The sequence below is a fragment of the Buteo buteo genome, chromosome 3, assembly GCF_964188355.1.
Source record: "Buteo buteo chromosome 3, bButBut1.hap1.1, whole genome shotgun sequence".
NCBI lineage: Eukaryota > Metazoa > Chordata > Aves > Accipitriformes > Accipitridae > Buteo > Buteo buteo.
Window position 1 is genome coordinate 41,316,770 of NC_134173.1, and position 27,934 is coordinate 41,344,703.

At 36.0% G+C, this 27,934-nt stretch overlaps 1 protein-coding gene across 2 annotated transcripts in view; it reads left to right on the top strand.

The window, feature by feature from the left end:
• PREX2 (phosphatidylinositol-3,4,5-trisphosphate dependent Rac exchange factor 2) overlaps positions 1–27,934 on the top strand; it is a 189,535-nt gene that overhangs the window by 93,632 nt on the left and 67,969 nt on the right. For both annotated transcript variants that reach the window (XM_075023413.1, XM_075023414.1), the window contains 12 exons: positions 478–550; positions 1,727–1,869; positions 2,010–2,102; positions 3,419–3,567; positions 6,002–6,087; positions 8,327–8,463; positions 11,714–11,831; positions 12,694–12,878; positions 15,699–15,860; positions 19,720–19,942; positions 20,294–20,501; positions 26,191–26,370. In XM_075023413.1, coding sequence (XP_074879514.1) covers positions 478–550; positions 1,727–1,869; positions 2,010–2,102; positions 3,419–3,567; positions 6,002–6,087; positions 8,327–8,463; positions 11,714–11,831; positions 12,694–12,878; positions 15,699–15,860; positions 19,720–19,942; positions 20,294–20,501; positions 26,191–26,370 — 1,757 coding nt within the window. The remainder of the gene's footprint in view (positions 1–477; positions 551–1,726; positions 1,870–2,009; positions 2,103–3,418; positions 3,568–6,001; positions 6,088–8,326; positions 8,464–11,713; positions 11,832–12,693; positions 12,879–15,698; positions 15,861–19,719; positions 19,943–20,293; positions 20,502–26,190; positions 26,371–27,934) is intronic.

Consider the following 27,934-nt stretch of genomic DNA (forward strand, 5'->3'; position numbering starts at 1 on the left):
ATGGATAGGCTCTGAAAAACTCTAAATTACTAACTAGATGGATAAAAGTCAGTACCAATTTGCTGTTATCAGTTCTGTTTTATTTTAAGCAAACTAAGAACAAGAATGGGGTATCCTGTTCACTCAGTCAACATGCACCCATTTTATAATATAAAAGTTAAAAACTTTGATACTTTTAGATTCTATTATGTTCAATTTTTATGGAGAATGTAGTTTTACTAAAATGCTTACATGTTTATTTGTAACTATAAAGAGGTATACCATACAAGGGTCCCTTCCAACCCAAACTATTCTATGATTTTATGATAAATATGTATATACTGTTTTGTATGTATGCTATAAATGTGCATATAAAGATGGCTGTGGTAAATGTAATCTACAACCATTGCCAGCCCTGTGAGGTTATGCCATTGTGCATAGTATCCATTTTGCTGCTATATTAAAATATATTTAAAAAAATACGCTATGGTTTAACAGGGGGATTGCCGGACAAGGGAGGAAGCTATGATATTCGGTGTAGCTCTTTGTGATAATGGGTTTATGCACCATGGTAAGTAAATACATTCTGTACAAGCTATGCTTACCTTCTTACCTTTTGTTTAATGCTGTCTACATTTTTGGAGGGAAATGCAAGGCCTGGTTAAAGATTATAGAAGGGATAGGAAGTTCTTTCACTGTATTGCTGAAGTGACCTATGCTACAATCTGGAAGAAAAAAAATAGCTATTGTATACACTGAAAGTTATTTTCAGTTAATTTTATAACATATATTGAAGAATTCATCCTCTAATGGATTTAGGGGGGGCAGTTTTATTAGCCACTTGGAAAGAAATTTCTTAAGCAGGTGCTACATGTTTGCACAGATGAGGCAATAAAAACTTAGGAAATATGTAGAAAAGAAAGGAGACATTTTTGGGGGAATGAATAAAGCATGGAGGAGCATTACTTTAGAAAAGCGAAGTGGTGACAATAGGAAAAAGTGGACTGTAGAAAAATGAGAAAATCATAAGGACAGCAGCAAACAATGAGGAAGGGAGAGGAGAGCAGATATCTGTGCAGTACCAAAAATGAGGTGAAAAAGGTCACACTTAATACCATCAGGGGGAGGATTTCAGTGAAAGGATTGAAGCAGTAGGTCATTTACTGAAATGAAAAAAAGGAAGAAATTATTTTCTCATCAGGTTGTTTAGAGAAGGAGGGAGAATTAACTTCCTCTCTGGCACTGTTCATTCTTTTTCCTTTGATTTTTAAATATACAAACTGCATCAGTCTGCTGTTCTAGTTGCTTCCACATCCCCACCAAACCCATTTCTAATGCTGAACCTGGCATGCTTTACCACCTGGAGAGTGCCAGAACTTGGTGCTGAGCATCTCCAGCAGCTGTCCAGCAGAACTTTTCAAAATCATGTTTTTAAACCCTTTTTAGGAAAAATCCTTGTGCTTGCCATTTTCACTAAAACCATTTCAGGCTAATGCGTCTTCCTCAGCTTGGTGGAATCCAGATGTTGTAGTTGAAAATGAGCTTAGTGATACCCATCTGTGATGGATCTAAGTGAAAATTGTTGTTTATGTTAAAAATTAAGATTTCCCTAGATTCACACACAAAAAGAGTTTGCTAGCATGTAATATGTGTATGCATGTTCAGCATTTTATGGTTCATGAAAGACATGATATTCAAAAGTTTGAGAGAAAAAAAGGATTAATATGTGTGGGTTTGTATCATACAGTGTTAGAGAAAAGTGAATTTAAGGATGAACCACTGCTGTTCCGTTTTTATGCGGATGAAGAAATGGAAGGGTCAAATATGAAGCACAGACTCATGAAACATGATCTGAAAGTAGTGGAAAATGTCATAGCCAAGTCATTACTGGTGAGTGAAACCCAATGATTGCATGCTTTGATGATTAAAAAAATTGCTGTAGTGACAATAAATTAGCAGCATGTATTGTTATTTAATGGGAATATACTTTAGCTCTTCTTAATGCCTTTCTGAACAATTTTATTTTTCAGATTAAATCTAATGAAGGTACTTACGGTTTTGGTTTAGAAGATAAAAATAAGGTTCCAATTATTAAAGTGGTGGAGAAAGGATCAAATGCTGAGGTATCAAGTATTATAAATTATCCTCCCTGTTTTATTCACTTGGTCACAGATGTGTGTTTTCCACATCAGTTAGGAAAATCTATAGTAGTAGAAGGTGACAGTGACAACTTTCCAAGAAAGCTGTGGGTAGGAATCTTTTTTTTCCAATTTTTTCCCTTAATTTTGGTGAGGTTTTTTTGTTTGTTTTTTTTAAATATTGCTCTGACCATTATCAACATTCATTTGCTGCGCAGGTAAATTGTCATATTGAGTGGTGATATAAAAGTTATCATTTTATTTTTATATGTTTTATAATATTCCAGTGATGACATTAATCATGAATGGAATAAACATTTTTGGAGGAATATGAAATGAGTATAAAGCTAGTCTGTGAGTTGCACTTGATGTATTTCATAGTAAAGGATGTATCAAGCTTTGGATAAAGTCTAGAATTTGAGAATCTGAGTGAATTACAGCCTTTCTGTTTGTTAGTATTGCTTTAGATTCTGTTTGGGTAAATTCATATTCTACTGAACTGCATGGGAATCTCTACACATCTAAACATAAAGAATGAGTCTCTTCCATGAGAGAAAAAATCTGGACCTACATTTCAAGCCTTTCTAAATCTCGTGGTGGAATAGAAATTTAAGATAAAAATAGATACAGCAAATCAATAATATATAATACAGCCACAGAGCTATATTGAGGGTGATTTCTAGCAGTCAGGTTCTGCCATGATCTCAGATGGTGCTAAAGCTTAGCCTGTGCCCTGAGCCGTTCTGTGTACTCCCGTCATCCAACTGGTTATGGTTCCTTTCTTGTTAGACCAGAGTTTAAAAACTGTATGCAATTTGTCTTGCCATACCTTTGCCTCAAAGGCCACAGAATGTTTAAGGATATTGTTTTGTTTTGGAACTTCATAAATATTCACTTATGAAAATATTAATCAGGTCTTTCCTTATGAAAAGAAGCTTTAGTTCCTTTGGAGAATGATGGATTAGGTAATGTCATAAAAAAAACCCAAACCAAACTGGCTCAATAAAGCTGTTGTGTTAATTATTACAAATACTGACTGATATTGTAATACTGTCATAAAATCTTGATTAAGACTAGGTCTCTTCAGTGTGAGTGTTCACTGTACCCTTCATGTCAATTTAACCAGTTCTAGAAGTATTTTGTGGTGTAGGTCTTTTGTGCATGGTATGTGAAGGAGGCATAAAGAATGTAAAAGAAATGTGCACGTCTTTATTCCTATTGGGGTTGCATGCCAGCAGAAGAAAACATAATATTAATGGTTATAAAAGGCAAACATATACACAACTTTTATTGTTTTCTAGATGGCAGGCTTGGAAGTTGGGAAGAAAATCTTTGCCATTAACGGTGACCTGGTTTTTCTGCGACCCTTCAGTGAAGTGGATTGCTTCCTGAAAGCATGTTTAAGCAGCAGAAAGCCCCTGCGGGTTCTTGTGAGCACTAAACCACGGGAGTAAGTTGTCATTCCTTTGGGGGGATTTTTACAAACTACAATTGAAGTGAATTTTAAAAGACCAGTGGAACTTCAGACAGCACTACTGTAAAGTTATTTTAAATGCTGTATCTAACCTGACTTTGTGAAGTCAGGCAATTTGATCTGCTTTGATTTTATTACATTTGTCAGTCAACAAAAGCGAAATACAAGTACTTTAGATCATCAGCTCTGCCACTGCCTGCATGCAGGAACCACAAGTCTAAATGAAGTTTCCTTGACTATACAGACAGTTTTGATCACTTATCTCTCATTGTATTTATTAAACAAGTTCCTCTGGCGATTAGTTACTGGTTTGACAGAAGTCGGACTCTAATGGGCCCCTTCAGCCTGTGTGCTGGTTGTGTAAACAGCAAGAGCAAGTAAACAGTTCCCCATCGTTATGTACAGATGCATTTCTGTACGCAGTTTTGACCATTCCTACCCGAATGCAATTTTTGTTACATAAAAGAAATATAAAGTGAGGCCTAATGGCTGGGTTCAGTAAGTATGTAATGAGCATAGGTCTATTAATAAAGTTAATGCAGTTGTTACTAGTTTATACATACCATAAAAAGAGGAGAGTAAGAAACAGTGGTCAGGAGTAATTTTGATCAAATTTTGCAGGGTAAGAAGGAATCATGCTCTGTTACCAGATAGCACACACAGAGTGCCTTCGAAATGGCTCTGGTTCAGCGGTAGAATGGAGACATATTTCTCCTGTTAATAAGCAAAGGTGTCTTGAGAAATGCAATGGCACCCAGAAAGAGGAAAAAAGCAAAGAAAGAAATATGGCATAAAGATGAGCATCTGGACTGATACTCCAAAAAAGCCCACAAACAAAAGCAGCACAAAAAAATCCCCCAAACCAGTGGATGATAGTGTTGTAGCAAGTCTAGAAGGCATAACTTGGCCTTTCTTTAATGTAGATATCGGTTTAATTTCTGACACAACTTGCCAGTGAAAATGTGGGTGAATTTCAAGGTTGACAGAGATGATCTAGTGAATGAGGAGTTCAGAGGAGCTGAAGAATTTGTTTTTCAGTGATGCCTGCTTTTTGTCAGGAGCTGCTGCTAGCACAGCCGTGTTGGCAGAGGAGTCATTTCTCTCCTAAATTCTTAGCCTCAACTGCCAGTGATGGTCTTTCATAGCTCATTAGCATGTTCATAAAGCATTTTCAGAATGAAACCATATAGATTTTATCAACCTTAGTTAATATATAAGTATACTAAATGATGCTATACTTATGAAAGTATTTCAAATGAAAATGTATTCATCTCAAGAATATTCTAATATTTTTAAAAAATGTATAGTCTTCAGTGGGTTTTGGATCTCACCTCTGCTAATAATCGTCTCCAAATGCTAAACATTATGTATACCAGAAAAAAATGAAAGTACAAGAAATGATGCATTGGTATTATTCAAAACTACCTGTAAATCAAGTTTATTACAGTCCAAGTGTATTTTAAAATCACTTTTCAGCATCAGTTTGAATTTGTCTGCTTTTGTACTGGCAAATGGAGCTCAGGGCAAAGATCCCTTAAATAATAACAGAGGTGGCTCTGGCAGTAAAGGCTGCAAAGTTAAATCAGCGCACTGTTATGCATGACCTAACTAGCTCTGATAAGGGCTAATGCAGCTGTGTTGCTTTTTCTAGAACCTGAGCTGTTATCATGTGGGTATGCTAGCTTACTTTGGGCAAGCTCAAGGCTTTATTTTAAGGAGTAGATGTGAATTTTCATTCTCAGAACTGTGTGTGTGTTCGTTATGTTTGTCAGTAGGTTTACTACTGTTGCATTTAGACCAAACGGTAGCGTAGCACAATGTGCTTACAAGTTATATGAACAGTAGTAGGCGATTCTTGCTTTACAAAACTCAGTACTTTGCATAGCTGCTCAGAAAAACTGACAAAATATGTTTTCAATAAAACTCACCAATTAGATAGACATTTAGATGTTAACAAATTCTAATATGGATCTAGTCTGTGCATTCTTCTGCAGCCCATCTGACAAGGTCTCCCATGATCTGTGGTCCCTGGGCTCTGTCCTTTTGGCTGAGAGAGTGCCTGCCTTCCCAGGGCTTTCAGTGTTGCTGTGCTGTGGCAGCCTACCCAAATCACAGTCCCTTTGGGAGGAATTTTAAAGCTGTGGTGATACTTTGGTCATAGTTAGCATATTGAATTTTCCCTGTGAAATAGTATTGCCTTCCTCTGGTTTCAGCATCTCAGCTTGCTCTTATTTCTGATGTCAGAAGTGCAAAGTATCTGGAATATGAATGGTGCTGAATCTGAAACCATGAATTGAATGAAAGTGTGGAGTCTTACACCCTTGTAACCTACTTATTGCTGTCCACTTTTATCTTGAATAACAAAATGCTACCTTTAGCTACATTCATATTGGATCTTTGCTTGTATCAGGACAGTGAAGATTCCTGACTCTGCAGATGGACTCGGATTCCAAATCCGGGGTTTTGGCCCATCAGTTGTCCATGCTGTTGGGAGAGGTAAGCTATAAGAGCTGTCAACAGTAGTGATAAATATACATTTAATATCTAAATGGTGTGGCTGAGATAAATCAAAATTAAATCCAGTGATTCAGCTTAGATTTCCCCCTCTGAAGTAACAAACAATATTAAATAAAACCAAGTAAGATTATTTTGTGTTCTTACACTTTGTAAGCTTTGGATAGATTTTCTGGCTTTTTTTGTGTGTGTGTGTATTTATTTATAAGAATGTAGGAAAGTTAAGTTAAGACTGTGCATTCTTTACAGACTAAGGAATAGCTGATGGATGCAAAATCACCTTCTTCAGTGAGTGGGTATTGGGAACCACTCAATTCCTGAACCTTAATTTGTTAGGTGGCTGTGTGGTTCTGTAATGTTCTGGAAACATTTTACAGAAAATGCACTTTTCACAAATCTTTTCAAAGGCGCTATTGACCTAGTCTGTTTCAGTAATTGCAGTTGTTTCCTCTAAATACTGTTTTGTCCATTTTGTGATTGTCAAATACCTGCCATCCCTAACACTCAACTGGTGCACTGGCGATAAAAGAAGTTGAAGCACTCTTTGTTGCTGTCATATGTTGTTAATGGTGGAGTCAACTAACACTGTATATTCAGCTATTGTGGGGCAGTTGTGTCCTCCCCCCGCCCCTTTGTAACTGAGGATTTTAAAGTGAACTGATCTGCAAAGCAGCCAGATTTGAACAGAGCTTGATGACTATTTTTCTAGGCTGTGGTGCCAGAAGTTAGATTTTCAAGAGAAAGTCTAAAAAACTACAGACTGTTGAGGTGATGTGATAATTATTTCTGCACCTGCATCTCAATTCAACTGTCTATCCTTATTCATTAAGCACATACTTTATTCCAGTTAGCCTCAACAGTATATAAGTGCCTGCTTGTGTGCCTTGCTAGACCTGAAAGATTTTAAGGATATGCTTAAATACTTTGCTGAATTGGGACCTTGTTTTTTTTGAAGAGAGATTTTTATATGAGAGTGATTTAATAAGGCCTATTTAAATGTTTATTTTTAAATTCCTTTTTTTTTTGGCTGGGTGGGGGGGGATTGCAATCCTACTGGTAATGGTGTCATTTCCAAAGACATTCTTTGATATTAGATTTAAAATGCAGCTATCATCTAACTTGGTAGTACCTAAAATGAGGGAAATCCAGGTATATTCTTTAAGTTGTATCCTTGTCAAATATGCTTAGCTGACAAGTCATGACATAGCTCATAGTCAGCCCTGCAAATTCAGTCTAGCCTTTTCTTTCATAGCAGCTAGCTTCTGCACCTCAGCCTTGGAGTCTCCAGGCAATAGATTTTGACTTCCCTGGCACCTTTGTGGCAGTATCAAGACAGACACAAGGAGACAAACTTTCAGGTAGCTGGAACCAAGGTCATACTCTGGCAGGCTGTCTTTCAGCAGTGGGCTTGAGTCACACTGAAAAGACCTGAAGACAGCTGCTATTTTTGTAGTACCTATTCAGTAGATAGAAGATTTTTCCCAAGGTGGTTATTGCATTGTGAAAATAAATCACCCAACCATATATTTTATGTTGCTCAAAGAGAATGCTTTGTTTTGTTTTTTCCCCCCAAAACAGTTAAATTTGAGATATCCTACTTGATTATCTTTGGGTATTTTGATTAAAGCTGTAAGGCACTTTGTTAAAACTGAGTTGGTAAAAAGATTAAAATAAGAACAAGATCCTTGGAAATGTATTTGGATTTGGATACTTAATGTTTAACAAGAAACTCTAGTATTCTCTGATACTTCTCTATGAATTGTCAGAAAGCTTCTGTTTTATATGTAAAGTAGAGACACCTGAAGTAGTCAAGAAGCTCATAAGCTTGGGGCATAGAATAAAAGTGGTCTGAATTATAATTAGTGAGTTTCAAGCTAGAGCCTTTTTATCCTTTTAAAACCCTTTTCTTTAAGACAAATTTTCCACATTTTCATATTACTAATCAACATTGTTTTATAAAACGGCCTTTAGAAAATAGTCTGGTCTCTTTTTATGGAATCATCTGCTGGGGAACTCCATTTTCTTGGAGTCAGCTGACTGCAGAAGCACCCTGTGGTCAGGGGAAGGATATAAGAATTGGTGAGAGCATGTAAGAATTGGTGAGAGCATCTAAGAATCAGTGAGAGCAGAGTCTGCATAAAATATGAGGCTTTTGGACTGTAAGCGTTAAAGGAGATGTTTGGGAAAAGAAGTCTGTTAACTATGTGGGGTTTTTTAATAGGAACAGTGGCAGCTGTGGCAGGTCTCCACCCTGGCCAATGTATAATCAAAGTGAATGGAATTAATGTCAGCAAAGAGACTCATGCAAGTGTTATTGCTCATGTCACGGCGTGCAGGAAGTACAGACGGCCAATGCAGGTACGTCTCACCTGGTACCCTTGCAGATTTTCTTCTAAATTTTTTTTGTGGTCAAAGTAAACAGCGTAATGTATATCTGTTGTGTTTGAGTGGGATGAGTGGAAAGGAGTGGTGAATAAAAGTGAAGGGAAGCCAGTTGAATTATAAAAGTTGAAGATTGCTCAATATATTGCTGATGTTCAAGGACTATTTAATTCCTGCATTGAAATAAATCTAAGCTTATAGCTAATTTTATTTTTTGTATGGTATTTTTAAAGTATTATTTCAAGTGTTTCTGCAGTTCTATGCAGAAAGAATTACGAACTGTATTCTCATCATGATGGAGAGGGATTTACACAGCTCGCTGCCTGCTCAGCAACAGGAGAATGCAATGCAAAAAGCTGATCTTCCAGAATTCTGTAACACTTCAGCACACAAAGAATAGGGTGCATATATTCCATCTATAAAAGTCTCTGTGTTCCCATTTCATTCCAGTCTTGGGACTAAACATACATTCAAGGACTCAAAATTTCCCTTTTTTAATATAAGCATGCAATTTTTGTTATCTTTTTTCACGTTAGTTTAGAAAATCTCAGGCTTCCAAGACACAAATTTAAGAAAGAAAACCAAACCCAGCTGGATTCTATAACGTAATTTTTCCAAGTCCCTGCAAATTTTTCATAAACTGTGCACCAATATCATTAATTAACTTCACAGACTCTTCCAGTGCATGTTAATTGAGAAAAAAATCCAATTAAAATCAAGAGTGAAATCCTCCTCCCACACCTAATGCATAGATACGAGATAAGAATTGTAAGTAAGAGTTAGTTAGAACTGTGTCATGCAAATACAGTCTTTATGAAAACGTTTGTCTGGATGTTTATGTGTAAACTCTAATACAGAATTGAAGTTGTTAAGTATCATATCAAGATCAGACTCACCTATTCTTTCAAGGAACATGCGCTGTAGTAAAGAGAGCGTGCTTTGTGCGCTAGTAGCAAAACTGGCTAGAATAAAAGATAAATTCTTTATAGTATGTGTGTTCTTTCTGTGTATAACTGTAGAGTTCCTAAAGAGATTAGTGACATCCAAAGAGGATTGATTAATATTGGGTGGCATGAATGCCTTGACATGCAAAATTAATGTGTTTTTTTTAATCCAATTGTGTAATATGTTGGAGTACATAACTGTTTTTCTATACAGAGTATTTATTTCAACCTTAAAAAGTAGCTGATAATAATTCAGCAAATCACAAATAACTAAAATCCCCCAGAATAACAAGAAAAACTTCATTTAGAATGTAGTGCTATCAAATGCTATGGGAGAGCTGTCTAGACTGAAGTAAATGGCAATATTCCCACTGGTGTCAAGACAGCTAAAATTTCATTTCCTATTCAGAAATTTGGGGTTTTAATTATTTGGAAGATGACTATGGATTTCTCCTGTTTTGTAAGTACAGTGTATTAGCCTATCATTTAATTAACATCAATATTGCAGTCTGTCCTGTGGTTGGCAATTGCATAATTGAAAGGGGATCTTTTTCTGTTTTCTGTATATTCCACTTCTCGGGGTGAGGAGTCTTCCTGCTTGCCTGGAGCATGAAGTTTCATTTCAGATTCTTGCAGTGTGAATAATTGTGTAACTTCTGTTGGACAATGTTTATATTCTTTGTGTCTTGTCTGGATAAAGAAAATTGAAAGCAGATTTTACTTCTTGGAAGTACAATTTCTTTGCAGTGATACTAATCATGATGTGACAGATTTATGCTCAGTTTGTGCCTCTGTAATGCTTTTGGAGAACATTGCTCCAAATCATATTGCATTACATCTTGTGTTAACTTTTGAAAGAGGGACTTCCAGTTCAAGTAGTTAGTCCTTCCATTAGGCCATATTAAGTTCAAATAATGAACGAACTCTTTGACATGATATAAATCTATTAGAGATTGGCATGGCAGTCTTAATGATGTCAAGCAAACCTGTAAGACTCCATAAATAAGCAGCATGCTTTCAGGTGTACCTCCAAAGAAGTGTGGGTTTTGGAAGTGTTTCTGTCGATCAGCTTGTGCACAGGTGTCTTCAAACAATCAACAGAGAGCTCTGAAAGTTAAGCTTCCTTATTAAACTATTTGAGTACCATTGAGTGAAAAGTAAGGCATGGATGAATCTAGGAAACCTAGAGAGAAATAGTACCTTAATCATACAAAAATTTAGTTATCTATGATTAATGGGATAAAGATAGCAGCTGAATATTGTATGTTAGCAAAGCATAATCAGATGTACTTGGCATTTGGAGTGAAAATTGTAACATTCAGCTTAAGGTTTTGCTGCCCTTGCTTAACTTTGAGTTCTTCCACAAACTTCTTTTTGAAGTCTATGAATTCAGATTAGTCAGAATAGTGTCATTTATTCTGCTGTAGCTGTTGGAGAGGGAATGATTAACTGACTGTCAAGCTTTTTTTGAAGTGTAACGGGAAGAGAAGAGTAGTCTGGAGATGCCATACTTGATAGGCCTTTCCACAAGGATGTGATGGGCATGTGGCTGAGTAAGTGAGGGGAGAGAACAAGATGTAAGGCATATACGTGGCTTCTTCATAGGTTGTATGACCAAGCCACCATTCCTGTGCTCACGTGTCACTCAGTTACGTAAGATGACAGACTTTTGGGGCCTGTGATTCTGTCCTTTTTGGGGGTTTTGCTAATCTGCGGTTAAAATAAAGAACATCTAGTAAAATAACTGTAGTAAAGGCAAATTTAAGTAATGAAGGCTGTAGTGTATATTCTTCTTGCCAGTGACACATGGGTGATAGATTAACTAGACGTACTATATCTTTGATTGGTATTCTATAATATTTGCCAGCAGATTTGTGGACACACAGCAGATTTAGCAAGGCAAAAATTGGTTCTCTAGTTTTTCACTATTTCTTGTCTCAAATAATTTTCAATCTGCAATTTGATTTGAAATGTCTTAAATTATTTTTGGCAGAGACATGAAACTGATGGATGTCATGCTGCCACAGACTTCATACTGTCTCATGACAGTATACTCTGAAATAAAAAATAAGTTGACAAAATGCTTCAGATTATTTTAGACAATCCCAAAATTTTCTGTAATTTTCAAAATATTATTTTTAACTTGGAGCTCAGAAGGCAGTAAAGCTGATAATAATCCGGGAGTTAAAGCAACTATTTCATGTTTGAAAGCAGTGAAATAAGTTGCTATCTATTGTACTTGCAAAGCTTTTCCTAGCTGTCTTTTTGTTGTTGTTTTTTAGCAAGATTCTATACAGTGGGTTTATAACAGCATTGAAAGTGCACAGGAGGATCTTCAGAAAACAAACACCAAGCCCTCTGGAGATGATGGAGGAGATGCCTTTGACTGCAAAGTGGAAGGTATGTGATACTTGTTTTGATTTTGTTGTTGCTCAGAACATTGGTGTAGTAGCAAGGAAAATATAGGCAGTGGTTTTGTTTTCAGAGAGGAAATTGCAAGCAGACCATAAGATGCGTTTTATGTAAGGATTTGCTTTTTTATGTATTCTAAACATGTAAATTTAACATGCTGTTCTCTGAAAATTATTGTATTTTCCATTTTGAGAAAAAGCTTCTGTGAACATTTTAGGGAAAAGCTGTTCAATTTTCATTCACAGGATACATTATCCTAGGAATTACCTGGTTTATTTTCACCAGTAGTAATCATTTAAGGCTAAATTAGATGTGTTAGTCATTACTGCATGAGAAATAACAAATAAGCTATCCTTCAGATTATTTTCAGGCAATTAACATTTAGATAAAGCTGCATTCATATGCATCATGGTAATTAAAGAGACAGTTAACACGTGAACTGTATTCATGTTCTCTGGGTAAATGCTGATATTGTGGTTTCATTTCTGGATGTTGACACTTTTCATGGTCATTTCCTTCTAGTCTATTTAGAAGTGCTCAGTTTTCCCTTTTTTTTTTGCTTTTTTCTGTCTCTGGATTATAAATGAAATTGAATTAGTGCCCTTCAGTAACTGTAAAGAGAGACTACTGATACTTGTCTGTTCATGCCTCTTTAGCAATCTAGTATTTTAGCATCCATAAACCTACTGGTGTTCTGATTTTTAAATCATTCAGCAGGTAGCTGGGTTTTTTGATGAACATTTTTAAATAGAATAATCAGAGCATACCTGTTTCTAGAACATTTGCCTCCTTTTAGTTTGTTTAACGGCCTACCCTCCTCAACTGAGTTGTGTTATCTTCTTTATTCTAGAGGTAATTGACAAATTTAACACTATGGCAATAATTGATGGAAAGAAAGATCATGTGAGTCTGACTGTTGACAATGTTCATCTGGAGTATGGAGTGGTTTATGAGTATGACAGCACAGCTGGAATAAAGTGCCATGTGCTAGAAAAAATGATTGAACCAAAGGGATTTTTCAGCTTGACTGCAAAGGTATGGAGCAATTTTTTTATTCTTACTATGCTTAATACCAATGGAGCAATGTCTTTTGCTTATTCTTAGGGTAATATGTATTTAATTTAGTATCTTATAATTGGTCAACTTTATCCCTGTGACATTTTGGAGAATGATTGTGTACTCAGGAAGCAAACTAAGTTATGGTGTGGTTATAAATTGAGCCTCTAAACTGAAAAAATGAAAGAACTTTAAAGTCTTCCATTCCTCCTGCCCCTCTCCCCTTTTTCTTAATTATCAAATAAAACTTGAAAGAAAGTCAAAGACTCACTGAAATGTCAAAACTTAGTGAAGGTAGGTTTTAGTTCCCAGAAGTAATTTAATCTCATCAGAATTGCATGTGCAACTTTAAGAATTTGTTTCAGTAAATGGAGTAGCACAACATCTGATTTTCTGTGTCTGAAAGTAAAATAAAGCTGTGCATATACAGGCTCACACATTGGTTAAATCAGAGAGGAAGAAAAAAAACAAGTGCAACTTTAGAGTTTACTTTGGAGTTTTTATTTTGTGAATATTTCCAAATGGTAAAATCTGTGATTGCTATGAATGGGTTGTGGATTTTTTTATATGTATCTGGTATTGTCTGGGTCAGATTGACAAATAATGTAGTAATACAGCTCTTTTACTAAGTTTGTGTTTATCTTTTCACACACATAGGCATGCTAACAAAGTACACTTCATAGAAGTGTGAAAGCCCAAACTTTTGGGGAGTGTATTGATACCTGCAAATTTCTTTTTCTGTTGATCATTACATCAGAAACGTAAGCTGAAGTACTGATCTTTTACTGAAAAGACTGAGACATGGGCAGGCATTTCTTTTCCCTGACTTCACTTTGGAGCAAGTCAGGTTGACAGACAGGGGAGTAACTTCTTGCACCAACATCACAAGATTTGCTAGAGCTGGTCTAGTGAATGCTTCAAGCCATTGGCCTGAAGGATGTTAATTCTTGCTGTAATTACAATTTCGTATAAAATGTTTAAGGTATTATTTCATAACTGCTTAAGAAATATTTTTTCATTGTTGTATATGGAATAGTTAAGTAAAGAAGTACTCCCAGCACACTGATTCTGGTCTTAAATAATGAGTGTCATCACCCTTGGTATTTAGGCTGGCTATTTAAATATTTAGAAATTATTAAAAACCAATAATGAGTTGTAATGTGGCTATGTAAGAATAATATGAAGTTTATCTCAAGTGATTGTGGTCTAAATGACTACAAAAAGTCCACTGGTAGAAAAATTAGGTCCCTTAACTCAAAGGCAATAATAAAAATTGTAGTGACACTTCATCAAATATAACTGTCTGCAAATGGTTTTAAATACTCCAAACATAAACTTCTCTGCGTGTTCAGTGGGGTCTTGTGCTTCTTTCCATATGCTTCTTTCTCTCTTTTTTGTGTATTTATTGTTGCTTTGCGTTTTTAAACATCTCTGTTCTGCATCATATCTAGTAGGGACGTGAAGTAATCCTGGACTGCTTCCCTATATTGTGCAAATCTTTGTGTTAATTTTTATGATGAGAAAGTATCCAAAGTTGTGCTGCAAAAGTTAATGGTTTAGAATGCACTTATTTTAATGTACAGCTGCAAAAAAAACCACTTGAATTATTTAAATTTGTATTATTAATTAAATCTGAGAAAAAGGAAGCTTAGGAGTGTGACCGAAGTGACTGTGGTGTTTTAATATGGTAATTAAACACTGTATGTAGCAGAAGAGGTAAAAACTTTCCTTAATTCATCATGCTTGGGACCTGAGAAAAAAATTCTCTCAGGATCTTTTCATTTATAATCTGTGACTTCTTAAAAACTTAAGATTTTGCATTCCGAAATTCCTGTAGGTTGTCACTTTTTTCTAAACTCCTTGGTCAAGGTTACAAATCGTATATTACATCTGTGATGGTGGATAGTATAGTAATGAACTGTAGCAGAAGTGAATTACAGATATAAGTCCCTTGATGGATTAATAATGTATGTGTTGTTTGTCCAGACTTCTTTGAGTGTCTCTAAAATGCGAGCATTTTCTTATTCAGGTGCCTTAATCTGGATTTTGGGTGCCTTTGTTAGAAAGTTATTTTGGGTGTGTTTTTCAAACACATCTTCAGGGTTGGACCCAACCAGCAATAGGCATCTCCCAAGTTTCATAACACAGTGAATTTTAATGCCTGAAAAGTAACTCTTAACTCCAAAAAAGGGCTATATACTACCCTCATCTCTTCAACATGCCTTTTTTCAGTTTTCTATCATCATCATTTGCTGGTGCTATTTCCATCATAGCAAGACTTCAGTCTTTGCTGGGCTGTATAGCTTATTCTGTTCCCTATTTCCTTTTTATATATGCAGAATATACAAGAGGATAGCACTCAGTTTCTTGTATGCTTTTTCAACGTGTTAGTATTGCTTTACTGCCACACCAAAGTTTTGCTAGAAGTAATGAATTAATTCATCAGCTTCACATAATATGTGCTGTTCAAGTAAATACAGCAGGTAATGTATTCCAGAGGAGCTATAGTGTTTACATTAGTTGGAAATTAGTAGTAAATCCATTATCAGCCAATGTCATGAGAAGCCAAGTAAAAGTACTTATTATGTGTATAACTTATGCAGGGGATAGCTTTAAAGAAACTTCTGCTTCCCAGGTTTCAATAATTGTTGTTATGCAGCATTGCCTGTAATGTTAAAAGGCAACTGATTATCAGGCTTTTCAGCTTTAATTATAAGGGATGATAAGTAAGGGGTTAAGCAAGGAGTTATCTTAGTCATCTTATTTCATAATGTACTGCTCTTGTTTTTATTATCTTAGATTCTTGAAGCACTGGCAAAAAGCGACGAACATTTTGTGCAGAATTGCAACAGCCTCAATTCCTTAAATGAAGTGATCCCCACTGAACTTCAAAGTAAATTCAGTGTCATTTGCAGTGAGAAAATTGAGCATATCTACCGAAGAATCTCTAGTTATAAAAAGGTATGACCAGCATGTCTTAAGCTTGGTGATATTTGTGTTTTTAAGGGAGTAACAGGGGACTGTGGTACAGTTTGAATAACTCTTCAAAATGTCTATTGCAATGACAAAAATATGGCTGAAAGTTTAGCTATTTTGAGGCGTGAATGCCTAAACCGAGTAATTGCATAAATTGTTTTCAAAACATGCTCTTTATTATCCCTTTTTTAGACACTGGGTAGGTCGTATCCTTTCTTGTTTGCTGTGTTCAGTTGTAGATACAATCAACTGCATATTTCCCATAAAAGGCCCAGCATTCTTGTAAATGCCTTAAACCAATACTCTAGTGAATTTGCAGATGTTAACCAAAAATGAAGCAGTAACAGGAGAATTGTTTTTTCCTTCTAATGCATCTTAATTTTAAATACCAAATTGTTACCCTTTTATTTATCTTTTATGCCCTTCAAATTGGTATGACTTTTTCTAGCATGACTATTAATAGTAATAGCTCTCTAAATTGTTAGATTAGCTTGGGTTAATAAAACATTATAGCACAGAAAAAAGGAGAAGGTGCTGACTTTCATACACTTGAGATCTAAATTAATGAGATGTGAATGAATAAATAACCTGGAGTATGACCTCTAGTTGCTGTCAGTGTATTTCTCTATAGTCGTTTAGCTAAGTAGGGCATAAATGAATCAACCATTTGCCAATTTGTTAATGCAAACTTATTTTCTCATCCTGGCTTCTGGTTTCTCTCCCATACAACCTAATTTTTGGGAGTGGAACTAGTTTGAAGTAGGCCCGATATGGCTACATAGAACTCGCTCTGCCCTGTCTTATCTCAGTTGGGGATCTGAGTCGTGACGTTTACAAGCTGGTCTGTTCTGAGAGTTAATGTGCAAAAAAATTGAAAATTAAAAAAAAAAAAGAAAAGGAAAAAGAGGTTCAGTGTAGAAGCTACACAGTTCTAAAAGTTTCATGGAAAAGGACAGATAATGTTTTCTTGTTTTTCAAAGGAAAAGGAGGGAAAACTGCAAGGAAAACCTGTAGCTTCAGTAGAATGAAGGCCAAAAACCAGCTTTCCAAAAACTTTTCAGGGTGCTCTGACAAGAAATGGAATAAACCGAGGAGCTGAGTCATAGGAGACATCAACAGGATACTGATACTGCATTACCAAACATCCAATCGCTCTGTTGTTTGCCTGAATTATAAACCTCTGTGTTTTCAAATTGATTAAAAATAAATACATCTTTTTTAAAAAAACCAAATTAATTAGTTTGAACATTAATAATAGTATATTTAGAGTTTGAGTAACATGTAGGTGGTTTATACCTTTCCTGTAGCCAAAATATTTGAGCACGATGTACACTCTTTTTACAGGAAGCCAAGACAATAAATGAATTTTATTGTGTTGTGCTGGATATGAAACAAACAGCCTCAGGAAATTTTCATAGGGCTTATACTGTCTAGAAGCAGATATTGCTGTTACAAACCACTTTCAAGCTCATCTGCTCAAAAATCAGTAGTTTCACAGTTACAGCTTTTAATGACAATTAGTAACGCAATGAATTTCAGGAATAGATATGTCATTTTCTTGGCAAGGTAAAGGTAACCATAGTTACAGGAGACTTCAGAGTGCCTGAGGCCGGCTTGGCTTCTGGTTTCACTGTGAAAGTTCGAATTCTTTAAATAGAAACCCTGTAGATTTCTGCAGTTCCTACTATTATTATTATCAGAACATTTTGCTCATAATAGAACTCGAGTCAGTGCCATGAGTCCCAGATGTTTCTCAAAACATATATGAAAAGAATTTTGGGTCTGACTTATGACCTGATTAAATCGTAGCCAGGCATTTGGTCTCTCTGGAGCAGGATGTGTGGGAGATTGAGATGTGAAATATGTACTGCTTGCAGGCACATGTTCATCGCTGAATGTCCTTAGTGCCCTTCTTAACTATTTGTACATTCTTCAGCCTTCGAACAATTCCATAATTGGATTTCATGTAACCTTCCAGATCTTTTTCTGATATAAAGATTTAAATGTAATTAATCGGTCAGATGTTCATCAGGATGAAGTAATATGACACCAAAATAAACAGAAATTTAAATCCCAGCACAGTAACCTGTTATTACTCAGAAGGGACATACCTTTATTCAACTGAAGTGTTAGTCAAAACTTGACTGTTTGAATTTGTACTGACATTTATTGGGGAAGGAACTTTGCAAGTTAACTTTGAAAATATTCTTATGCGTGAGCTGTGCTGCATAGCTGAGGTAGGTCTGTGCAATATTTTGACTGGAGAGATACTGTGATTAAAATACCAGGGAGTTGGAACTGATTACGTCTTTTCCAGAAAAAATCTCCCCTAACAACAAACTGCACTGGAAACCACACATTTTGACAAAAATCCTACTTATGACTGACAAGTCTCTTTTCCAGTGGGAGAGCTTGATCTCATGACCTTTATGATTCTGAAGTAGGTGTATTTTCTAAGTGTCCAAGTTTAGTACAGTTAGGTCTTAGCCATTTTGGGTTGATGTAATCTCATCTTAAAAAACAAATAACACTAAGCCTGTTCAAGAGTGTGCACAAAATCCAGGTGTTATAATGAAGGAGATGTGGCTAAGCACTGTATTAGAATTAGACCATAAAACAGAGAGGAAAAAAAATATTCATCATTGCTGAGCTGATATATGGGGGAGAGAAGAGGTTGTGGACTAGGAAAGTCTGTAAAATATGTTGTTTGCAATTTTTATGCTCTAATGTTTATCAGCATCACAGAATCAGTCAAAAATCACAAAATGGCTCAAGTTGAAAGGGACCTTTGGAGGTCTTGTCCAACCCCCGTGCTCAAGAAGGGCCACCTAGAGGTGGTTGCCCAGGGCTGTGTCCAGATGGCTTTTGAGTATCTCCAAGGAGGGAGATTCCACAACCTCCCTGGGCAAGCTGTGCAAGTGCTTAGTCACCCTCACAGTGAAAAAATGTTTCCTGATATTCGGGGGAACCTCCTGTGTTTCAGTTTCTGCCATTGCCTCTTGTCCTGTCACTGGGCACCACTGAAAAGAGCCTGGCTCTGCCCTCTTTGCACTCTCCCTTCAGGTATTTATATATATTGATGAGATCTGCCTGAGCCTTCTCTTCTGCAGGCTGAACAGTCCCAGCTGTCTCAGCCTTTCCTCATGAGAGAGATGCTCCAGTTCCGTCATCATCTTTGTGGCCCTTCACTGGACTCTCTCCAGTATGCCCATGTCTCTCTTGTTCTGGGGAGCCCAGAACTGGAACCAGCACTCCAGGTGTGGCCTCACCAGTTCTGAGCAGAGGGACAGGATCACCTCCCTCCAACTTCTGGGAAGGCCTCTCCTAATGCAGCCCAGGAACCCATTATGGAGGATTTCTTCCTTCCTGAATATGAAATTCATAATTCATAGCTTCCAATTCTGTTGTTATTATAGCTTAAGGCAAAAATTTCAGAAATTTTTGGAAGACGTTGACTTGTAAACATCTATGTCAGCAGGTGTTTATAAATGTCATGTGCAGTACAGCACTGGATCATAAAGCATTTCCAAACTTTCTCCCCAGGAAGACACTTAGTATTTTATTATGTTGCAAGGAAAATAATTTCTATCTCCTTGTTACAAGGCTGTTTACATTTGTAAATATCATTTACTTGAAAACTCAACCCCTCAAAAATATAAAATGAAAAATATTTTTCTCTCCCTTGTAGAGAAAGATGGAGGTCATGAAGTCAAGGCATCTGAAGTCAAGGATGCCTGAAATATTTTAAACTTTTGCTTTCTAGTCAGGTACATAAGTTTTATCAGCCAATTGCTGACATATCAAAAGTGGTTAATCAAAATTTTGTTTTCTTTCTCACTTCTAGTTTTCAAGAGTATTAAAAAACAGAGCTTGGCCTACCTTCAAACAAGCTAAGTCAAAAATTTCACCACTTCACAGCAGTGATTTCTGTCCAACCAATTGCCATATCAATGTGATGGAAGTGTCTTACCCTAAAACCTCAACTTCCCTTGGTAGTGCCTTTGGTGTACAGTTAGACAGCAGAAAGCATTCTTCCCATGAAAAGGAAAATAAAACCGCTGATCAAGGTAAGTTAGTTTGACTTGAAAGAACTACTTCCAGTGCTTCTGATATAGAGTCTTAAAAGGTAACTGGTTTAAGTTTATATCCCAAATATTAAAATTAAGGACAAGCTTTTATGAAATCCCCCTATTTTTGATACTTAGGTTTATTTTTAAAGCATAATAAAGGCCAGTCATAATTTCACAATAATTTTTCCTTTAATAGCTTGACTTTGATATGCAAAATAGAATGTAAAATTAAGGAATTACATGAAGTTTTAAGCAGGAAAATATTTCAGTGTCTGCTAGGTATTTTACTAAATTCAAAATGTATGTTGAAAAAAATATAATGATGTAACCTCTTTGGATTATTCCCAGGTAAACTGAATCCCATGATTTATGTCCAACATACCATTACTACTATGGCTGCCCCTTCAGGACAGTCTCTTGGCCAGCAAGAGGGCCATGGTCTGAGGTACCTCTTAAAAGAAGAAGATTTAGAAACACAAGATGTCTATCAAAAATTGCTGTTCAAATTACAAGCTGCACTGAAAGAGGTGGAAACATGTGTCTGTCAAATAGATGAGTAAGTAAATGTTACCATCTGGACTTGCCTTTAATTTTTCCATTGAAGATGCCGATAAATCTGGGTATTCTTTTTGTGTAGTGTAGGATCAATGTTGACTTCAGATAGAATTGAAATAAGGCAAAGAATTTAAGTGTAGGTAATATTACATTTTGTTCTTTTTCCAAGTGTCCCTGATTTTTTCCCACTTTAGTTTGTAGCTTTTCTCTAGAATGTGGAAATGCTAATTATTTTGAGGTGAGAGAAATATGAGGCTCAGATGTCATCTAAGATTTCACTAGGAATAGAAACAAAGGGCAGGGGTATAAAAATAGCTTTTATTGAACTCTTCAGGTATTGCTGAATAGTCCTGGAGATGAATTTGTAAGAAGATTATTAATGTGTTAGACATTTTTCAAAAACAAATTGGCCTTAATGAAGAACTATGGATTTAGGGAGAGCCACTCTTGAGTGATTAGGACACTTGGCTTGAATGTGGGAGACCCAGAGTCTCATCACAGTTTGTCCTAATTCGGGACAAGGATTTAAAACTTGCTTTTTCATTTGGGAGGTAAGCAGGTTGACTGCTAGGCTATTTGTTGTCTTGGCATGAGGATGAGGGAGGATGATAGGTCTTTCAGTTTTGAAAGATCCCATATGTAATGCAAATGTCAGAAATTATTCATTTTGAAAATACAAATAACATAATTTTTTAGCATTTAAAAGCTAGTCTTTCATGATCTCCAGTTTGGAAAAGTGGTGTATCATTGCTTCTATTATTTTGAAGACTGGACAACGATTTGTCCTTTCACAGTTATTTCAGAGTGGGATTTTTTTGGTACTGTTCTAATAGTAATGTAATGTAATGGTTACACAGTAATAAGTAATTGTAATGTATTACATACTGCAGTAGGAATGAAAGTAAAAGTGGCCTCAAATTTTTTCAAGAAAATGTTGTTTTCTGTGCCTTTATGTAGTTCTGCTAATTATCATCCTGAAGATGAAGTCAGTTAATTAAATTTAAGATAATTTCGGTGTTTGGGTGCACTTAAAAATGACTGTCTGTAAAGCCTGTGTTGTCACTCTTCCTCAAGGAAGTCAGAAAATTATATATGGAAGTTCAGTCAATATTTCAGGAAGTTCCAGTTACCAGTCTGCCACGCCTTCCCTTTCCACTCCCTTGAGTCTGTGATGCAAAAGCAGAGGAACTTCTGAGCCTCTCTTTCATACTCACATATATATAAATACACACACATATATATATTGCATGTACAGGTATATACATACATTCATTTTGAGAGTCATACAGTTGTGACAGTAAACACAAGGTTTCACTTTTTTTTCTGTCATAAATGTCCAGTATGCTGACCTTGTAGCAGATCTTGTATAAGGTGCAAAGATTTATTTAGCAAATTTTACCTTTTGCTATTTGTAAGACTGAGACTTTTCATGCTTTATTCCTCACAGACTTTGAGTGGACTGCCAGTGTGTAATTACTGTGGAGGAAAGCAGTTCTGTACAGGAAACAGGGTAGCCAAGGGACCTACATAAAGTGCTGAAGAGGGTGTGAGCAGTTCAGCAGTATGTGGTGTATCATATTAGAACACAGTTACAGCTACCAATTAACTCTTGAGACAAAAGTTAGGGCTATTAAGAAACAAAAGATAGACTAATAGGATAATCAAACAGTTGTGCGTTAATTAGAAATATTCATACTGCAGCAGCTAGGAGGAAATGCTTGAACATACCAATCCTTGAACTTTATAAAGACTGTAGAACAACTGTTTTCTGTTACGACATAGCAACAATAAAATTGATGTCTTTATTTACTGAATTGCTTATTATTATAAGCAATCCTCATTATCATAATTTTCTCAGGACAGAAAATGTGAACCTGGTATCAGAATTCTAAAGCTATATGATATTGAATGATAGAAAAATTGGGCTACTAAATGACTCTTTGGTACCCTTGATAATAGCACTGTTGAAAAAGTGTTGCTCTTTCATGTAACTAGATGTCTCTGCTCTGTGTTGAGGTTAGTAATGGTCTTTCTCTCAACTCCCCAAATTTTGGGGCAGTGTTATCTGCCCAACCTCTCCTACCTGTTAGTGAATGAAAGTGAACTGAAAAACAAGTGTTTCACCTGAAGAGCAGGTCTGTGAGAGCTTGTGAATTATGGGAAGGGAATGTCTAAGAGAAGGTTGTGTACTCCTAGCATTACCTTCATAATAACTTTTATCATGTCTCATTAATGAGCTTGGGTTGCATAAGAAATACAGTACTGATGGAGAGAGAGAGACACACACACAAAAGACATATATACCCTTTCCACAGCCTCTCAAAGTTCCACTGACTGCTCGTTCAAATAATTTAATAGCACCCCAGTACTTCTTTAGTACCATTGCCAGATACTCAACATTGATGCTAGGTATTATACAGAAGTAAGTCCTTCAAGTTGTTTTCTGTATGATGATTCTGCTGTGTTCTTGGTTCACATGCACTCAGTGTGCTCTCATGATCCCAGCTGGTTTTGGAAAGATGCCTGTTGGGAGTATACAAGAGGCTTGAATATTTTCCGAGCCTCCATGGAGTGAGGAAAAGACGAAGCAGCTCACAGGTTGCATAGTTTTTTTTGTTATTGCCTGCGGCTATCCATTTTTAGTGCTTTGACTGACCATAGCAGGTTTTGTTTGTTTCCGACATACTTTTAGGATTGTGTTGATTTGGGTTGCATATAGGATTAATTCCACATGTGAGGATTTTTTTGGTTGAGATTTAAATTTCTCTGTTTCATGGAAATTTTCTTCATAGTTACAGAGACTTTCTAGCTGTTAGTTACTACTCATTCATATATTTCTCCTAGGAGAGACAGACATCTAAGATAGTTTTGTTTGGGGCAGACCCATCTCCAAAGAAAGTATAATGTGCATGTACTGTTTTTAAGAAGAAAAAAAAATACTTAAAAAAAATAAATCTACTTAAGCATGATTATTGGGGGTTTTTTTTGTGTACAGGTTTGGGTTTATGTGTTTTAGACTCCCTGATTTGGGTTTCTAAGAGCACTTCAGTGACCTCAGGAACTACCAGCTCCAGAATTCTGTTATCCAGAGTTCCAGCTTTCGTTCATGGTAGTTCAGCAAAAAAAATTTCCTTAGAAAAAGAGCCTGCCTGCTGAGAGAAAGTGGAGAGCTCCCATAGGAAAAGCTCCAGCTACCTTAATCAGTCTTTTACTGAGATCTTGGCAGCAGTGACTAAACAGTCACATAAAAGAAGAGGATATAGTAGTCTGTCTGTGTCTTGACAAATAATTACTCAGGGGAAGATATTTTCAGGAGCTGAAATTGCAGTTCATTATGCTTTTTTCTTACTCTTGATTATTTTCTTGCAACAAGAAGTTATGAGAACGGATCTGCCCAAAGCCCATTTTTGTTTTCCTAGAAGTGGGTGATAATGGGAACACAAGAAAAAACAAAAGTGTAGATTAATCCCTGTCCTTATCTCATCTCATCTTCCAGCAGGCAGTGCTACAAGGTCTTCTTGGAATGGACCTTTTGTTTTAAGAGCACTGTTAGAATGATCTGCTATGAATTGGTCTAATCCCTTTTTGAACCCCTTTTATATTTTTTTTTCTTCAGAAAATAAGTTTTATGAGTATGAAGAACTGATTTTCTAAGGTCTACATTTTCATAACACATTTATTTTAGGACATATTCAAGAACATGTATGCTCCAGCAGGTATATTGAAACTGAACACTGCTGTAAAATATGGGGCCCATCTTTCTTCCCATCCTCATGGAATCTTGCTAACAGGTGACTTAAGTGGTAGGGAATAACTGAGTTGTGATTTCACAGTGATCTGAAATGTTAAGGCATCATGTAGCCCAAGAGATGTCTGCCTAGTGGATGGGTGGGCTTAAAGTCCTGTAAAATTATACATTTTGTATAGTATTTCTATATTTCAGTTACAGTTCAGATCAGTACCTTTTCCTATATGTAGGATAAATATCTGTCTATCTCTTGTTAGCTCTTAGCCAGAAAAATTAATGCAGAATGATGAAAGAATTTGCTAAAAACCTTTACTTATCATCCTTGTTTCCCTAAAGTTAATGTCAAATCCTATGTTAACACCTACCAGGTCATTATTTCAATGAGACTAAACTTAATATACCACTTGAGGTATGTATTCATTGCTCTACGGTCATTAGCATTATAAATGCTAGACAGCATTATAGGGATAATCTACCATATTGCATTTCCAAAGTATGTGGTTTCTTAATTTATTATTTGTATGTACTCAAAAACGTTATAGTTGAACATGGTGTTGAACACATTGGCTGTGTATGGTATGCAAAAAGTCACTGCTCTGAGTCCAGAAACTTCAACTTTCAAAACCAGCTTAGGATCAGATTGTTCTCTGGTAGAATATCTTTGTCAAAAGAGTAGAGAAATTGATGGCTCAGTACTGGTGTAACTGTAGCTGAACAAATTTAGCTTTGTTAGGATCAAGAATGAATTACTTCAACTGGCAGAGCTCCGCAAAATAAAGATGGAGCTCTAAACCACTTAAAGTCAGAATTCCCCCCTTGTGTAATATAACAATGCAAATATATGTGGCGAGAAATAAGAATAAAAGAAAGAATTCTGAATGCTACCCTTTAATAACAATTAGGGCAGGATTTTTGTTCACAGAAGATATGCATCTCGCATAGTTTCCCTTCAGAAGTAAGAATTAAGTGTAACAAAAAGATCTAACATACTTTTGAATCCTGCCATGTATTTGGTAGAAAGTTTGCCAGTTGACCATTCTGACAGTTCTTACAAACCCTGCTACCGTGTCTAAGTACTTTACAGGAAAAAAAGCTTAATTCAGTGTCTTCTGACTTCAGGTAGTTAGAAGGTAGGTTTTGCAAGAAAAATGCTGCCTTTCAAAGCCAAATTTTAGTTTGAAAACATCATTCTAATGGAGCCTTTGAGTAATAAGAATTAAAGGACAGTTGCCCATTATGGCTGTTCTGATTTTGAAAGTAAATTGGAACATCTCTGTATGAGTTAATCACCCAAGAATATGAATCTTTTGCTTCCAGTATTTGTGCATGTTCTAAATGTAGCAGTCTGCACTGTTCTCTCTTCTTGTCTGGATGTCACTTTTGTGCTCATCACAGAAGCTTGTAGATTAATCATCAGTTTTAGTAATGATAGTGGCTTAGACACTTTGAATGTCAGGAAATACACAGATATGTTAAAAAAGATTCTTAAAATGCCTTAGTAAAATAGCCTGTGATGCAGGCTGGCACATCTGATGCAGAACTGATTGAGAAAATATATGCTTTTCACAGAGATATAATTTCTTTGGTTTGTTATTTGATTTGTGCTGAGAAGTACATGGTTCATATTTAAAAATAGTTATGTTAATACAAAATTTGACCCCAAGTGTTCAAGAATGTGCTGTATTTCTTTCCCACTGGAATCATTGCCTTCATACAAGTTTGAGTATTTAGTAATGCTGATGGGTTTCACTGTTACACTTTTTAACAGCAGAATGTGTCACTTTCTTCCCTTGTTTCAAATAGATATGGACCGAATTAAGATGCTCCCTTCACATGTTATAGAATAATAGTTGGAGGACGTTGACAAGAAATAATATATAGTTGTTAGCTCACTTTTAAAAAACATGAATTTCTTTTTTTTTTTTTTTTTTTTGCCTCACAGCCTTCTTTCCTCAATAACATATTCTCCCAAATCAGAACGTAAAACACCTGAGCCTTTAATACCAGCAGACAGTGATAATGAAAAGGGAGAAAGAAATGGGAAGAAAGTCTGTTTCAGCGTGACAGGTGATGAACAAGAAGATTCTGGTCATGATACCATCAGCAACAGGGATTCTTACAGGTGACTTTACTAATAATGTTTTTATTTGTCAACTGAACCAAACCTGTGGGTTCATAGACTGTCAAGTGGCTATGAAGACTATCACAATATAATGATTCTGACATTTCTAACAAAGGAATAACGAGCATTAAGATGTGTTACAAGATGTGTAAAATAAACTCTTTTACGAGTACAGATTAGTTATTAGATCTCTGTATCCCTAACCTTCACAGGATCTCACGCCAGAGCTGTAAAGCTTTACTTTAGACTACCTGTCTTATAAAAACCAGAAATAATTTCTGTTACTCTGTTCCCCACACCAAACCAAATATCTGCCGTAGAAAGCAAGATGCCAGAGGCACCACTCTTCTGATCTAAAGAAAAAACCCGACTGTTTCTCAACATATATTCCTCACCTTCTTCCACTCTAAATATTGTAGCATCATCTCATCTCTAGAATTCATACTGCATCACATTTACTGTGAATGAAAACACAAAGAATTTTGAAGAGGAAGGAGTAATTATAGCAAGCATAGGTCTTATAAAGTTTATCTTCTGTTGCTTAGAGAGAAATGGTTAACTACATGATATAAAATCTAAATTAAAATTTTAGCTGCAAGTAAAATAAGGGTTCATTATTTGTTCATTATCATGGTTCATTATTATGCTCAGGAAGTAGAATCCCATTAGGGTCATCCTTTTTCTACAGAACCCTGTGTTGCTGAGACCTCTTTCATAAGCTAATATTTGATTACTGCAGCATAGTAGATAGGAACTCTTTGTCAGAGTAGAAACAGAAATATATGTATAAATTTGGACAGAAATAAATGTAGAGATAATTTGCACAGATTAAGTCCATCTTGTTCTAACCATGGTGAACACACAAGCAAAGTGCTGTTCCAGCTGAAGCATGTTTAGGCGTTTCTGCATGTCCATGATATATCAAACTGACTGTGCAGGAGCTGCCCTATTGGCCTGCGCTTGCTCCAGTTGGGAATTTCCTCAGTTGGCACAAGATTTGTACGTGGAGAAAGAAGGTGTGACTTAGTACATGATTGTCTCTTAATTTAAAATATTTTCTTTATTCTGATTCCAGTCATTTATAGTCCATTCTGGCTGTTTAGGAATGATAAAATCGAGGGTTCCATATGCAGAATAATCGTAAAATCTCTGAATTTAGAACAATTATTGGAGCGAGATTGGAATTTTTTGTTTCTTTGCTTAAATAATTGCATTAAGCAATACTTAAAATCTCCAGATCCCATAATGCCACTGTGGCTATTATTAGGACTAGTAGGCTAATTTCAGCTGTTAGAATGCTTTCATTTTGTGTTGTAGGGTTTCATTCTAAACCTCAAAATACAACACAAGAAAAACGTGGAGTGATACAGCTAATACATCTAATCTGTTTCTCATTTTCATGTGTTTTATTTTCTCATGCTTTGCACAATCCAGTTTTAAATAACCTTCATCTCCCCTTTGGAGACTTTAATGTTAGTTAGAAAACATTTCTTAATATCCAGCCAGAAATTCTTAATACTCCTTGGGACTGTTCACCCTCTGTTAAGAACATGTTGTTACTGAT